Source organism: Carlito syrichta, unplaced genomic scaffold, assembly GCF_000164805.1.
Source record: "Carlito syrichta isolate Samal-C Ts95f unplaced genomic scaffold, Tarsius_syrichta-2.0.1 Scaffold316366, whole genome shotgun sequence".
Classification (NCBI taxonomy): Eukaryota; Metazoa; Chordata; class Mammalia; order Primates; family Tarsiidae; genus Carlito; species Carlito syrichta.
Genome location: NW_007260462.1, coordinates 73158 through 88222, shown reverse-complemented (window position 1 = coordinate 88222; position 15065 = coordinate 73158). Strand labels below are relative to the sequence as shown.

The 15065-nt window shown below is 41.5% G+C and overlaps 1 protein-coding gene across 1 annotated transcript in view; it reads right to left on the bottom strand.

The window, feature by feature from the left end:
- Positions 1-343: 343 nt before the first annotated feature.
- Positions 344-15065, bottom strand: part of MS4A6A (membrane spanning 4-domains A6A) — a 43697-nt gene continuing 28975 nt past the window's right edge. Inside the window, exons 2-8 of the mRNA XM_021707069.1 lie at positions 14390-14448; positions 12784-12937; positions 11353-11487; positions 7634-7690; positions 4279-4482; positions 1620-1721; positions 344-832 (exon numbers count right to left, since the gene is read on the bottom strand). Of these exons, the coding sequence (XP_021562744.1) occupies positions 737-832; positions 1620-1721; positions 4279-4482; positions 7634-7690; positions 11353-11487; positions 12784-12937; positions 14390-14448 (807 nt within the window). The 3' untranslated portion in view covers positions 344-736. The remainder of the gene's footprint in view (positions 833-1619; positions 1722-4278; positions 4483-7633; positions 7691-11352; positions 11488-12783; positions 12938-14389; positions 14449-15065) is intronic.

Below are 15065 nucleotides of genomic sequence, written 5' to 3'. Positions count from 1 at the left end.
TGTGTGTGTGTGTGCATGTGAGGCTAACATTTACACTTGAGCAATAGTTCCTTTGTATTAAAAAAAATGTACTGGTTGTCTCTTAATAACAAGCATTCTGAGTTAGCTTCTATTTGCTTATTAGTTTTGTTTGACTAGTAGGTGGGGAAAGAAGGGATTTCAAATTTAGGTTTATATGTATCATTGTTATATGTATCATTGTTGACTTACTCTGTGTTCAAAGGAAAAATAACAAACCAAGTATTCAAATGAAATATGCACTCCAATGAAGATTTTATTTTGAAGGCAGCTGCTTTTATACACTCTGAGACTTCACTGCAGGGGGCTTGTCTCCATGCAGTCATGAATAAAATAGTGTGATAAAACACCAGCCCTTACTCTAAGAGTTCGAAAACCACAACAAATTACTTAACTCCTTCTGACTTTTCAGGGGTCCAAGAACAAGTTGTGCCCTTTGCTTCACCATGGTCCAATGAGTCATCATTCTGCCGAATTTTCTAGGAAATGGCTATTTGGAGAGTCCTATTAAATGACAATTTACAGCTCTGTGCAGACAAATCAAGAGATCGTCATGGAACACATGCATTCAGTGAGAAGAAAACTTAAAAAAAAATCCATTACTTTAAAAGCCTACATTTAGGAAACTCAAACTTTGCTCTTTTAAAAAAAATAATGGTTAAGTTTTCTATATTATAAAGATCAACTTTCTGATGAATATTTTTGTCTTTTTTTTTTCCTAAGGAGACAATAGTTCTTCATATCCAGGGCCACGATGCACATTTGAGGACGTGCTGAATTTATCCTTATAACTATGAGGCAGAAAAAGCACGCTCTAGAAGAAACAAGACATATTAGGTCATCAGACTTCATTCAGGTTCAGCTTAATATCTCTATCTTGATACTAACTGTATACATGGAATTCTTAGTTATTCCAAGCTAATTATAGCACATCAAGTCCTTTAAACAATTGCTATTTTCAGTCTAGTATTTATTCTACTTTCTATAATAAAATTTTGAATGAAGCAAGACTTTTTAATTCAGCTAAATGAAGCTATGAGCCCATAATGATGGTAGAGTGATGTTCCATGGGAAACTGACTCAACAATAAATTTAAAATATATTTTAGGAAAAAGGAATTTTAAGACCACAAGAAGGGAAAAATAGAAGAACACAAGACATTTACTGAATTCAATCACATGTGCAAATACCATTTACCAGATCAAGGCTCTTAAAAAGATTAGTGGCTGTGGCAGAAAGTGTTCCTGTTTAGAAGGGAGGCAACACAGGTTCTAGTGTCCTGAGCACAGACACAAACTCATAGTATAATGCCAGGCAAGTCACTTAATTTCCAAGAGCCTTGATCCTTTCACTGGCAAAATGGGAAGATTAATCAAATTGATTTCTCAGACTTAACTATCTTCACATCCAGTGAATCCTCAGCTGGCTGGTTGCTTTACTGTCATCCACTTTCCTTATCTGTCTTTCATCACCAATGAAACCACTTCCCATGTATATCTCATGATTGCTCCTACTGATTGCTCCTTCTGTCACTCTTGGTGACATAACATAGCCCAGAGATACATCAGGCAAGATTCAGCCAGGCCAGCTAGCACACTCACCCCAGGGAAATCAGAATGAGCCTGTTTCCACCAAAGCACAGCCATAAGCACAGCTAGACAGAACTCCAGTACTGTGCAAATCAGCATCATAGACATAGCTCCCTGAAAACCAGGAAATAAAAAATTAGTGGTGCAACCGAAGATTTCGTGCCTGGTTTGGAGATGATTGTGGAGATGAAGACTACCTCAACCATCAGAGATGAAAGTAAGAACACCATCAGAAAGAAAAAACTGCTTTTCCCACATCATAATTGGCTTAATTTGATCCTTTTGCTCATGTATTCACTTGAGAGGAGGGACAATGAGTAGTAACTAACCCACTACGTACACCTACTTCTTACCTCTTTGAGACACAGATAATGTTGATGACATTGTCCGCTCAGTAAGAAAGCAGAGTGGTGCAGTAACTCCAGGACTGAGCGTCAACAGTTCCCATTCTGGTTCCAACTTTAGTGCATAGTACCTGTGGGCCTGGACAAGTCTCTCTTCTTATCTAGCTACTTCTTCCCTTATTTATAAAACATGCATAATGATATCTTCTACTAAGAAATTTGTAAGAATCAATGAGATTTTTATTATAAAATTTGGTATTGAGACGCCTCTTTCCATGTATCTGAACCCCTTTGAATGGGCTTCCTTGGCTGTGTGTATGTGTGTGTGTGTGTGTGTGTGTGTGTGTGTGTAAGAGTTAGAAAAAACAATCAAAGTAGCAAACACAGCCACAACTGCTAATATAGCCCAAACCAACACAAACAGAAACCACACCAAGAGGGTAGGTTCTACCATTCCTGTCCTGAACCATCCTTCATGCAAAACTGGCCATCTGATAAAATAAAAAGGGGAGATGATTTGATTGCAGGAAGCTTCCGTTTACAGTATTTACACATAGTTAAAGAAGAGATGCAAATTGCCTCCATTACCTAGAAACTGTTCCAGCAAGCGTCATGCAATCTTGTATTTACAATGTAAAATCGTCCCACCACAAATTTATACTTTATTCACTACAAAAATTCCTCCCAGATGTTTTTCCATAATTTTTCCCAAGGTGAAATTGCCTGTGCCAGATGTGAATTTATGCCAATTTACTGTCAGCCTCTTTCACATATACTTTCTCACGTTACGATGTCACTGACTTGGAAAGAAGCAAGTTTGCTCCATAAGAACTGGTGTCCAAACATGAGTTTGACCAGACCTTTCTGTCTGTCCATCTTCCAGCTGAGTCCTTGGCTTATCTCACTTTCATGACCATAGGACAGTAAATATTCTGTAACCTCTTTACTCTTAAGCTGCCGGCTTTTTCCCAATGTGTTGCTGACCACATACATGCTCCTTGATCTTCCAACTTAAAACATATTATTTCTCTTAGACAAACTCCATTGCCTTCCTTCGTCCAAAGAGATAAAATTCCCTTATAGTCATTATCAACTAACATTCTCTATCTCACTATAGTTCTTATCTCCTAATTTAACATGTCAAACTTCTTTAAGTTGTGCTCTCTCCTGGCCAGTACTACTCATTACTGTGAAAACTGGAGGGAGGAGAGAAGCCTTTACCTTCTAACCCTGCACTTCCTGCTTTCATTTCTTGTGCTGGCTCTCATGTGTTTTCAGATCAAATTAACTCCTCACCACACACACATACCACAATTTTTCGTTGTTGGCAGTTTCTGATCACCTGGGTCTCTCTGCTCTTTTTTGTTTTTGTTTTTTAGACAGAGTCTCATTCTGTTGCCCAAGTTGGAGTACAGTGACATGATCATGGCTCACTGAAGTTTCTACTTCCTGGGCTCAGGCAATCCTCTCATCTCAGACTCCCCAGTAGCTGAGACTACAGGCAAGCACCACCACACCTGGTTAATTTTTTTTTTGGTAGGGACTAGAGATGATGTCTCACTATGTTGCCCAGGCTGGTTTCGAACTCCTGGGCTCAAGTGATTCTCCCACCTCAGCTTCCCAAAGTGCTGGGGTTACAGACATGATCTACCACACCTGTTTGCCATTTTTGGGTTTTTTTTTTTTTTGAGTTGGAGTCTCACTCCATCACCCATGCTGGAGTGCAGTGGCATGTTCACAGCCAGCCCAGAGTTGACCTGCTGGGCTCAGGCGATCCTTCGGCCTCAGCCTTCCAAGGAGCTGGAACTACAGGCATGCGCTACCACACCCAACTGTTTTCTTATTTATTGTAGAGACGAGATCTCACCAAGTTGCCTGGTCTGGTCTCGAACCTGGGGGCTCAGGCAATCCTCTTGCCTCAGCCTCCCAAAATGCTGGGATTGTAAGCTTGAGACACCGAATCTGAACCTGGTCTGCCATTCTTAATTCACCACTCCATGTACCAAGGTTCTGAACTTGAGAAACGAATAATTTATGTCTCTAAAATTGGATTCATTGGGTAGTTAAGAAACTCTACAAACAATAGATTTTAGCTTTTCATCACCAATCTTATTGGAGGTTTACTCTTCAATTCCAATCTATTAGCATGTAATCCCAAACCTGGCCCTTAATATCATCTGTTATTCCCTTTTATTTACATGATCCTGGCCTTCCCCTAGATGCCCAAACCAGAAAGAGGAGAAAGATTTTGAAACAAGTAATAACAAGAAATCAAGGCTTTCAGAAGCCTCAAAGAATTAGAACATCCCATCTAAAAAAATACTTACAGCCAAACTGGTCTGGGCCATGGGACAATCATTATCATCATATGCAGAAAAATAAGAATGATAATTCACAGTGGGTGTAGTCTCTCTGTCCAACTTGCACTGCAATGAGGCAGGACCCAAAGCAGCCAGGCAAACACACAGGAGAATGAAACCCACTAGAGCAGAGAGCGCACTCAGAATGCTTCCGGTCAGGCTGCTGTAGACCTAAAAGAGAAATATTCAGTAAGGACCACTCCTAGAGAGCAACAAATGTCTTTTATACCTCTTTGCCATTACATTACGGTTAGTCCCTTATCTGTCTCCCTCAGTAGGTCTGGGGTTGATTGGGTATTTCTGTATGCCTCCCAGCAGCCAGATAAAGTCTTAGAACCTTCAAGGTAAATCTTGGCTGAGCAAATGAATACATAATGTGTTTCCCCCTCAGCAGGACCTTAGTGATGTGGCAGGGAATGTGACTCTCCTAAATTCTTTATCCGGACTGACAGCAGGGCCTCCGTGAGTCTGTGCCTGCAAGACCACCGAGAGAGTGTGACCAAAAGCAAACACGGCAGAGTTCCAGATGTAGATTCTCTCTCCCCCAACTCACTCGAAAGCCCCTCGTGGGAGCATCAAGCACACAGAAAAGGTAGGCGAAGAGGTGCACTCTTCCTTGCATACTCCCTGTCTCAAAAGCATGTCCCTCAAAGATGAGTGAGGGGACGGTTCTTGGCCACAGGTGGGCCCTGCAATCTGGACGGGCACATGACTGGCCAGTCAGGGTCACACATGGAGGGCTGTGGGCAAAAGTCTGTCTGCAGGCCCAAGGATGCGGGAGGCAAGAAAAAAAGGTCTATGCTAGATGTCACGAAACTGCGGTCACAGCGCTAGAAGTGCCTTGGCTTTCTCAGGTTTTGGGGGGTACTCAATGAGAAAGGAGCCAGCCAGAGAAATGCTAGGCATGCAGACAGGGCCGGTCTTCCGGCAACAAGGCAGCGAACTCCCGGCTGGCCTCTCACATGGGAAAACAGCGCTCAAACTAGAGTTTAAGTACTCACTGCTGGGATTGAAAAATAACCAACCAGCTTGCTGCCAAGTACCAACCAATCAGCTCACAGCTAATGCTAGCCAATCGGTTCCGTTTTGGGGCTATATAAGTACTAAGTTTCAGCTCCAAATCGGTAACTTCTTTGTCCTTTTTCACCGCGGGAGGGATTTTGTCCTCTTAATAAATTATGCCTTCTCCCTTTCTGGCTCTGCTCCTGATTTTCTTAGGAGGAGACATAGATCCCCGATCTGAAGAGCTGCAGAAAATTGTCAGTGTCAAAGAGCTTGTACCCCAGAGGCTGGCTTGCCAACCAGTGGAGCCGGCTGAACCAGGAGAGCTGCTAAAAGAAGGCAAGATTCTGAAGTTGAAATACTCCAGGAGCTGCTAGGCTTGCCAGTTTTCTGAGCCAGCCACACTTTCAGGGCGTGGCTTCCCAGTTCATTAGAATCGACATTCCCGGGGCTAAGTTTACTAGCTCCTCAAGATGATCCTCTCTGGGGTGAGAAGACCCCTCTCTGGGGTTTGGCTGGTCAACCCAGTGAGTTGACACTCTCAAAACCCAGACTGACCTGAACATTTTGCATCATCTGTTTTATTTCCCACTCTTGTTCTTGTTTCTGCATTTAAGAAGCGAGAAATAGGATAACCCTAGCTTAGGAGTGGAGCCTTTTCTTCCGCAACTCACAGAAAAGACAAGTGAGGTAAGGTCACTCTGCAAGCTGTAGTTACGGATGGATGGGCACACCCAGCAGCCACACATTGGAGTGTTACCTAAGACCCAAACAGGCCCCTCTTCTTTTAGGAACTTAGCAGTTGATGCTTTGGGGCCCCATTTCCCCCAATAATGACTAAAGTGTATACTCCTTGCCTTCCTGAGAATCAGTATCGGTCATAGTGCCCAGAGCATGTATTTCTTAGAACAAGTTAGGTTTTCCTTGAGATGAAATTATTGTTCAGTCTTGAAAAAGGGTGGTACAATGTATGACAAGAGCAGAATTCACTAAAGGCTAGATTTCTCTGGTGAGCCTGAGACCACATTCTGTATCCATTAGCTTCCTGCATGTTCATTTTTGACTTGTTCTCGAAGGTAAGAGCCCCACATGTCTCCCCTTACAACTTGGGACGTATTACTCTTGTACTGTGCTATTCCATATGGTTGTTACTAGCCAAGTGGGGTACTTTTTAAAGTAATAAGTAAAATCAAAAATTGCAACACACTTGCAGTTATCAGAGTCACGTGTGACTGCCATATTGTACAAGCATGAATATTGTACAATGCATGATGAAGTGCATTCTCATCATCCCAGAAAGTTCTATTGAGCAGCACAGATCTAGCAGCCTTGGAGTCCCAATCACAATTTATAAATTCTGATGAGGGAAAGAAAAATACTGGTATTGTCCTGAGAACTCTCTCACAAATACTTCCTTGCTGTCTTTGAGAGATGCTTGTTTCCACAGCGTTCAAATTGAATTTCCACATTACTGCATCATATAAATTTTCTCACATGATCTCCAACATTAACCCCTTAAAGAATATAGGGTTTAGTGAAGACTTAGTGAAACTTTATAGACTAAAAGAATCTGCCTCCATAGTCTGTACTGCCTTTATCCCTTATTCCATGGAAAACCAGAATTTTGACTGGGTTTTCACGAGGGTTTAAACTGAACCCCAACAAATAGACTCTTTTTAACACTGAAAGCTTCCTTTTCATTGAGGACCTAAATGTGAAGGCCATTTATCACCCAAAGGGCATCATAAGTAATTTTTTCTGTAATGGACTCCCGGGCACTGGAATACAGAATAATATAAAAAAAGTTGAATGCAGACTTTGATTTAGGCTGCGACAATTTGAGAAATGTTATCTGGACATGGATGCAGAGGATTCAGACCCGGCTTCTCACTCTAACACAGGGGGGTCCCCGACCCCCAGGCCGGGGCCAGTACCAGTCTGCGACTCGTCGGGAACTGGGCCACACAGCAAGAGGTGCGCGGCAGCGAGGGGAGCTCCGTTGGCTGTCAAATCAGCGCAGCCTCAGGTTATCATAAGAGCGCGAACCCTCTGGTGAGCTGCGCTTGCAGGGATCTAGGTCGCGCACTCCTTATGACAAGCCAGTGACTGACGATCCTCCCCACGCCCTCCCCCATCCGTGGAAAAACTGTCTTCCATGGAATCGGCCCCTGATGCCACAGAGTCGGGGACCACCGCTTTAGCAAAGCGTTGTTCTGGGACTTCGTTTCCAGCGTTTCGCAGTGAAGAGCCAGGCGTGAAAGGGTTCTCTTGAAGTTTCGTTTCGGTCCATCAGGTGGCGGCTTAGGGCTCCGGCACTCACCAAAGGCTTAGTCAGCCTTTTCTCCGTGATGATGGACAGGGAGGCGGCCATGATGAACTGCTCGGAAGAGAGAGGAAGCGGGTCAGTGTCTGCCTGCGGAGCAACTGCAGTGTCGCTGTCGCGCGCTTTATGGAACCCTCCCACGGGAGAAGCCCCGGGGATCCAAGGAACGACCACGCAAGATTCATTTAAGTCCGTAGTTCCAGCTACTCGGAAGGCTGAGGCGAAAGGATCGCTGCGTGCAGCCCAGCAGATCGAGGCTGCGGTGGCTGGGAGTGGCCACTGCCCTCCAGTCTGGGCGACAGGGTGAGACTCCAACTCAAAAAAAAAAATGCATACATACATACATACATAATTCTTTTTTCCTTTTACCCATATAGTGTTCAGATAGCAAGAGGAAAGGCAGATATTAAGCAGAAATCTATCCTAGTAAATGAAATGAAGACCTTAAAAGCCAGGAAGTAAGTTTTGAAGGCTTTTTTTTTTGGACAGGATCTTGCTCTGTCATCCAGGCTGAGTGTAGTAGTGTGATCATAGCTCACTGCAGCATTGAACTCTCAGGCTCAAGTACTCCTCTCCCCTCAGCCTCCCAAGTAGTTGGGACTACAGGCATATACCACCACGTCTGGCAATTGTGTGTGTGTGTGTGTGTGTGTGTGTGTGTGTGTGTGTGAAGACAGGGTCTCACTATGTTGCCCAGGCTGATCTTGAGTTCCTGACCTTGAGTAATACTCTTCCTTGCCCTCTCAAAAAGGTGAAATTATAGGCATGAGCCACCATACTCGGTTGGTCTTGATTTTTTAATGAAATAATAAAATGGTGGAGTAAGATATTCTCTAGAAAAAGATATGAAAGCAATAATATGAAAAAAAAGAATAAGGAATGATCATGTGGCTTTTGTCCTTCATTATGTTGATGTGATGTATCATATGTATTGATTTCTGTATGTTGAGCTATCCTTGCATCCCTAGCATAGATCCTACTTAATCATGGTCAGTGATTTTTTTAATGTGCTATTGAATTTGGTTGGCTAGTATTTTGTTGAAGATTTTTGCAGCTATGTTCATTAGGGATATTGGTCTGCAGTTTTCTTTTGTTGTAGTGTTTTTGTCTGGATTTGGTGTCAGTAATACTGACCTCAAAAAGAGTTTGGAAGTATTCTCTTCAACTTTTTGAAAGAGGTTGAAAATTGATGTTAGTTATTCTTTAAAAGAAAAGAAAATTGGGGGAGGATAACAAACATGGATGGACAAAGATAAAGATCTTAAGTTGTTGGCTCTCCATGCTAAGATAAAATGGTAAATGAGAACAGAAGGAAAGATAAGGCTGAATGGCAGAAAACCTTCAAGGCTGTGTTTATAAAACCAAAGAAATTGTTTTTGTTCTCTCAAGTACTCCTAATCTAATAGGCTTAGAGCAGCTAAGTGACAGAAAATTATTTGACAGTAGAAGAAATGTTACAAAACAGAAGTTGTGGTTCCTGTAATCCCAGCATTAACTAACTTGTCTATATAAATAAATATTGAGGCCAGGCATGGTGGCTCAGCCTGTAATTCCAGCACTTTGGGTGGCCAAGGCAAGAGGGTTGTCTGAGCCAGGGGGTTTAAGACCAGCCTGGGCAACTTGGCGTGACCTCATCTCTACAATAAGTCAAAAAATAAGCTGGGCATGGTAGTGTGCCCCTGTAGTTCCAGCTACTTGGAAGGGTGAGGTGGAAGGATCGCCTGAGCCCAGCAGTTTGAGGCTGCAGGGGCTGTGAGCATGCCATTGCACTCCAGCCTGGGTGACAGAGTGAGACTCCAACTCAAAAAAAAATGTTGAAACTCAAAAAAAGGATTAGATGCCTCTCTAAATTTGGATTATGCTTAGTGACTTGGTTCCAAAGAGTATAGAAAGAGGAGAGAAAGAGGTAGTAAATTTACAGAGGAGAAACCTGAAAAGCACTACTTCAGCCATATGACCAAGGTTATTTTCATCAGCGACATTATGCCAATAGCATGCACCCTAAATATGACTTTGTGAAAATAGTACTTTACCTCTGTCGTCTTCACCTAAACATTTATCAGCTTAGTCTAAATGTTAGGACAATAATAGACAAACCCAAATTAAGAAAATTTAGCAAAAATTCTGGCCAGTGCGATCCAAAACTATCAAAGTCACCAAAAAATAAATAAGTAAATAAAGGAAAATCCAAGAAAGTCTAGACCCTAAGGAGACAGAATGACTAAATGTAATGTAATGTCTCTTAATGCATCTTGGAACAGAGAAAAGACATTAAAGAAAAATTGGTGAAATCCAAATAAAGTGTTGACTTCAATTAATAAAAGAAGAAAAAATGGTCCAGATAGACAAAATGGAGGACTTCTGGATGAATCAAATAAGCAAATTTAAGAAATGCAAATGTGGTGAAAAGGGAACACTGCTACCCTGTTGGTGGGAGTGTAAACTAGTGCAACTTCTGTGGAAAACAGTGTAGCGATTCCTAAAAGCTCTAAATTTCGGCCTCCCTTATGACCCCGCAATCCCCCTACTGAGTATATACCCTGAAGAACTCAAATCACTCTATAAAAAAGATACCTGCACACGTATGTTTATCGCAGCATTGTTCACAATAGCAAGAACCTGGAACTAACCATGCTGTCCATCAAAAGAGGACTGCATTAATAAAATGTGGTACATATACACGATGGAATACTATGCAGCCATAAAAAAGAACAAAATCATGAATTTTGCAGCAACCTGGATGGAACTAGAGTCTATAATACTGAGTGATCTCTCACAGAAACAAAGATCTGAGTATCACATGTTCTCACTCATATAGTGGACCTTGAACATCTATCATAATACTATAAGAAAAGGATTGACAGTGGTGGGATTAACGGTAGTCAATATCTGCCTGGGGACAGGGAGACACCCCTTATCAACAAGGGTGCCTGAACGATGCATATTTGTATACATAACCTTTAACTGTACCTCACAATTTTAAAATAGAAATACGTTTAAAAAAAGAAATGCAAATAATAGCAATTATGCTGGAGGAAGCTGATGAAGAAATTTTTTTAAAAGTATGAGAGAGAAGCTTAATTATGAGAAAGATTCACTCATATCAACCTATAAAAAAAGCTATTCTCTGAGAAAAGACTACTAAATCCTCTTGACACCCCAAGCATGGAGCTGCTTGAGAGGAATTTCCAGTCCATCAATGAAGCACAGGCATCTGTTCAGGCTACCATGGAAACCACTAAAGGCAGCAAAAAAAGCATGTTCAGAGTGCTCAGAGATGAAAGTGCTCCTTTCTCCAAGACTTCCACAAACATCTGTGTTTTTCTTCTGTGTATCATATCTCCCATTGGTGCTCTTTGAACTGTACAAAAAGGTCATTCCCAGCTTAGTCATGGATTTTCTCCTAAACCTGGAGAGAATTCACTAGCCTCATCATAGCTCAAGAAATGCTTTTTTGAGTCAGATAAAGAAATCAAGCAATGCCTGCCATTCTACCTCAATGCTTTCTTGAGTCAGATAAAAAAAATCAAGCAATGCCTGCCATTCTACCTCACTCAGTCCTTCCCTGATCTGTGCACATAGGAGAATAAGTTACACCAGTAACCCCTTGCTCCTGGCAGACAGGAACATAGTAAGGTGGCAAGTGAAGAATCTAAGCTATGGGCATCTTCCCGCCCTCTCCACCCCATCCCGCCCTTCTCAGGAACTCTACTCACGCACAAGGGTCCTATGAATGGGTAGCCAGACTTCAACAGGGTAGAAAACACTGGGGTAAAATGTGGACCGACGAGAGCAGATGCCAAAACAATCCCCAAGCTCAACACCATCACGCCACATAAGATCTGGATAGTCTGTTGGAAGAGGAAGAGAGATGAGGATTAAAAGCAACATTTGTAAAGATAGACCTTTTCTCCTCTCTCATGGCCCTAATGCATGACCACCTTCTACAGTATCCCAGGGAGTTTATAGACCCTGTGAAAACTCTGGAGGGAGAGACACGAAAAGACATTTTGGAGAGGGCATTGCTCTGCTACAGAAAGCCACAGTCTCAGGCCTCCCAAAGTGCTGGGATTACAGGCTAGAGCCACCGCACCCAGCCTTCTTTTTCTACCTTATGAGAATAAGGGACATCAGAAGGTTCTACACTCTCTTGAGCATAACCAGTGTAGGAGTCCCTCCTCACAACCCCCAGACACAACAATATGGAGCCTGGCCCTCGGGTTAGTTCCTTGGAAACATCAGTCTACAGCCTTATAGCTGAGGATATTGAAGTCTTATTTAAGAAGTAAAGTTTTCCTCCCAGATGTCGACATCAGAGTCACAGATCTGTTAACATTTACCAAGCAGCTTTCTAGACTTTATGTCACATGAGCCTCACTGAATACGAGATTGTATATTTGATCTTATTATATTTGAGGCAAGTAAATCAGTGCCACCAGTTTTTGAAACTTAGTCAACCAGAGTGCCTCATCTTAGACCATATAAGTCCAGAGACAATTCTAGAAACCAAACTCTGTTTTCCTCCCAATCCAAGAAAGATCTCTTCTTCCCCTTCTCTCTGTATGCAATAGAGTTTATTTAATAAGTTCTGGAGGAGAGGACAGAGAGACAAACAAAAGGCAAATATTATCTCTGTTCTCAAAAGGGAAGGAGAAAATAGAGGAAGGAAGTGTGTTTTTCCTGTAATTTGCACTGAGCAAAAAAATACTTTCAAAAATCAGTATGAATTATTAAGCATGCAATTGATGAAATGCAGAAAATGCATATAAAATATGTAATTATTTACCACCATGACTTTTATGAAAGAAAACTTAGGAAGTATAGTATTGCCAAAATGTAAAAAAAAATTAAAAAGTGCTTGTATGCAGGATTATGGGGAAAAAAACTCAATCACAAAACTCAATTGCTTGTATGCAGGATTATGGGTAAAAAAATTTTAAGGTCACCTCTTGTAGAAAAGTTCTGGGAAGATTTAAACAGCTCCCCAAGTGACATCTACCGGTCTTTGGGTAAGCCTGTAGGTCCTCAGACAAAGCTTAAGTGCTTCCACACTCACAATGGACATCCTGTCCCAAGACACACACAATGTTTTCCTCTTCTCCCCCCCACCACCCAACACCCTCTAATATGTTCTGAATTGGATTTACCCCAATTGCTTTGACTTCTGCCTTTAGATGTTTCTTCAGGCTATCCTGCCTCTGAGTGATGGGCTTTGGCTTCTCTGTTTGGGAGGAATTGATGCTATTTGATGAGAGCACTATGACAGTCTCATTGATCATGAATTGTGACATTGTGATGGTGCTTGCCAACTCTGGAAGATAAAAATACATTTAGCTCTTAATAGTACAGAGATCCCAGATTCTAGCTCCCCAAACTAGTTAATCTTTGCCCTAGTCTGGACTTGGCTTGTCCTTTGCCGGGGGAGTGGGAAGAACCGGAGCAGTGAAAAAGCACACAACCTCGTCATCACAAAAGTTTTCTTGTAATGTTTGACACAGTCCATCAATTATAGATAATAAACACATCATAGATGTGATGTGGTGTGAATCTTGAGATGTCCCAATGTTCAGAGGCAAGTGGTCATACAACATTTGCAAACTACAGAAATCTCCCTTTCCCTGTGTCCTACCTGCCACAACTCTATTACCAGATATTTGATGAATTTCACCTCCAAACTACCCCACCAGTCATGAGATAAGATTAGGAATCTATTCTGCAACCTTTTCCTCTTCAGGTTCTTTACCATTAGATTATCCAACTCAGCTAGTGTTGTTTTTTTTTTTGTCTAATACGACTATTTATCAGAATTAATCCTAGATATTTCATCATATTTTACTAGATATTATCCTGCGGTGTTTTTAATCCTCACAATAACCCGACATGTTAGCTAGTTGGCAAAATATGTTATATATAAGGAAATTCAAAATAAAAAGGTTAAGATATGGATGTAAGTAATACGCATTTTGCATATGTACGTGGCATAGAGTGGACACTGCAGAAATATTTGCAGTGATCATTATTGTTCAGCTATATTCACACAGCTGGGAAGGAGGAGAGAACCAGTCTTGGACCCCAGCTATCCCTGAGTCTAAAGCCTTTACACAGTTCTCTAGATCATTCTACCTCTTTCTACTTTCCCACCTGATAATGGCAGTCTCTCTCTGAGTTTATTCAGCATGGAGGAGTGGCTGCATGCAACAGTATGAGAACACCATACTTAGACCCTCTCCTCATTAGCGTAAGGACAAAGTTGGCTTTGGTATTGGCTGCTGAGCTCAGCTTAGATTTCTTTTCACTACACCATTCCTGGCCCACAGACTGCCCGGTTCACAAATGGCTTAAGAATGTTTATAGAGACAAGACCTCTGCTCTCATTGACATTAGGCAAGTGACTCACAGAGATCACACAATTAGAAAACAGCAGAAACAGAGTTAACACCAGACGCTTCTTCCCTTTGGCCATTCTATTTCCAAAATGCTCTAGTGTGTCTTAACTGGTCCCAGGGAGTTTCAGGTCAAATCACCCTCGAATGGGATTACAGTAAGAGAGTGATGACCTGAGAAAAATCTTTCGGCATTGCCTACCTCCGCTGATGGCCCAGCCCGTTGGTTCCAGTTGAGTTCTCAGAATCTACCAGGAGATCTAACTCTGGATTGTCAACAGTCCTAGCAACAGTTCCTACTCGTCTTCATCTTCTGAAAGTCGTCAGTCTTCTTTTATTCCAGTGTGTACGGCTACACAGGATATGATACTTACAGATTGTAGATTTGTGAAATGCGCCTTCACTTCCTTTTTTGTAAACGCTTAGCAACTTCAGAAAAAATCACAAAAAGAAACCAGTGGATGATTGGGAGAGTATGGGAGTCATGGAGATTTATGTGTGAGTTGCCACTCCAAGTCTTACCAGTTCCCTGTTGTTAAGGTAGTCTGTGTTCTTAGAGCCTCATTTTTCTAATCTGTTAAATAGAGTTAAGAATACTAACATTAGAGAACTGTCTTAAGGATGAGAGAAAAATGTTTATAAAAAGCCTATACATTTATTGAAACAAAACAAAACAAAAGCCTATACTGCTTTCAAGAAACTTTTGGTATGTTACCAATAATAATAATAGTGCTAATAGTAGTAATATTGATAAATAATGATATTCCTTAGTATATAACTAACCATAATAATAACATTAATGACTATACTTCTTTCAATGAGCATTGATAATATATAGCTAATAATAGTAATATTAAACATGGAAACAAACTTTTTTTTATATGTATTATTTTTTCATTTCCAGCTCTTGACAGCCTTTCCACACTCATTACCCAACTGTAGCCAACTCTAAAGTGACCTTCCTCCTCTGTCTACTCTTTTTCTAACAGTAGATCATCACCCTCCAGAAAGGTGGGGCACCTCCAGAGAAGTAGTGAAACTGGAGG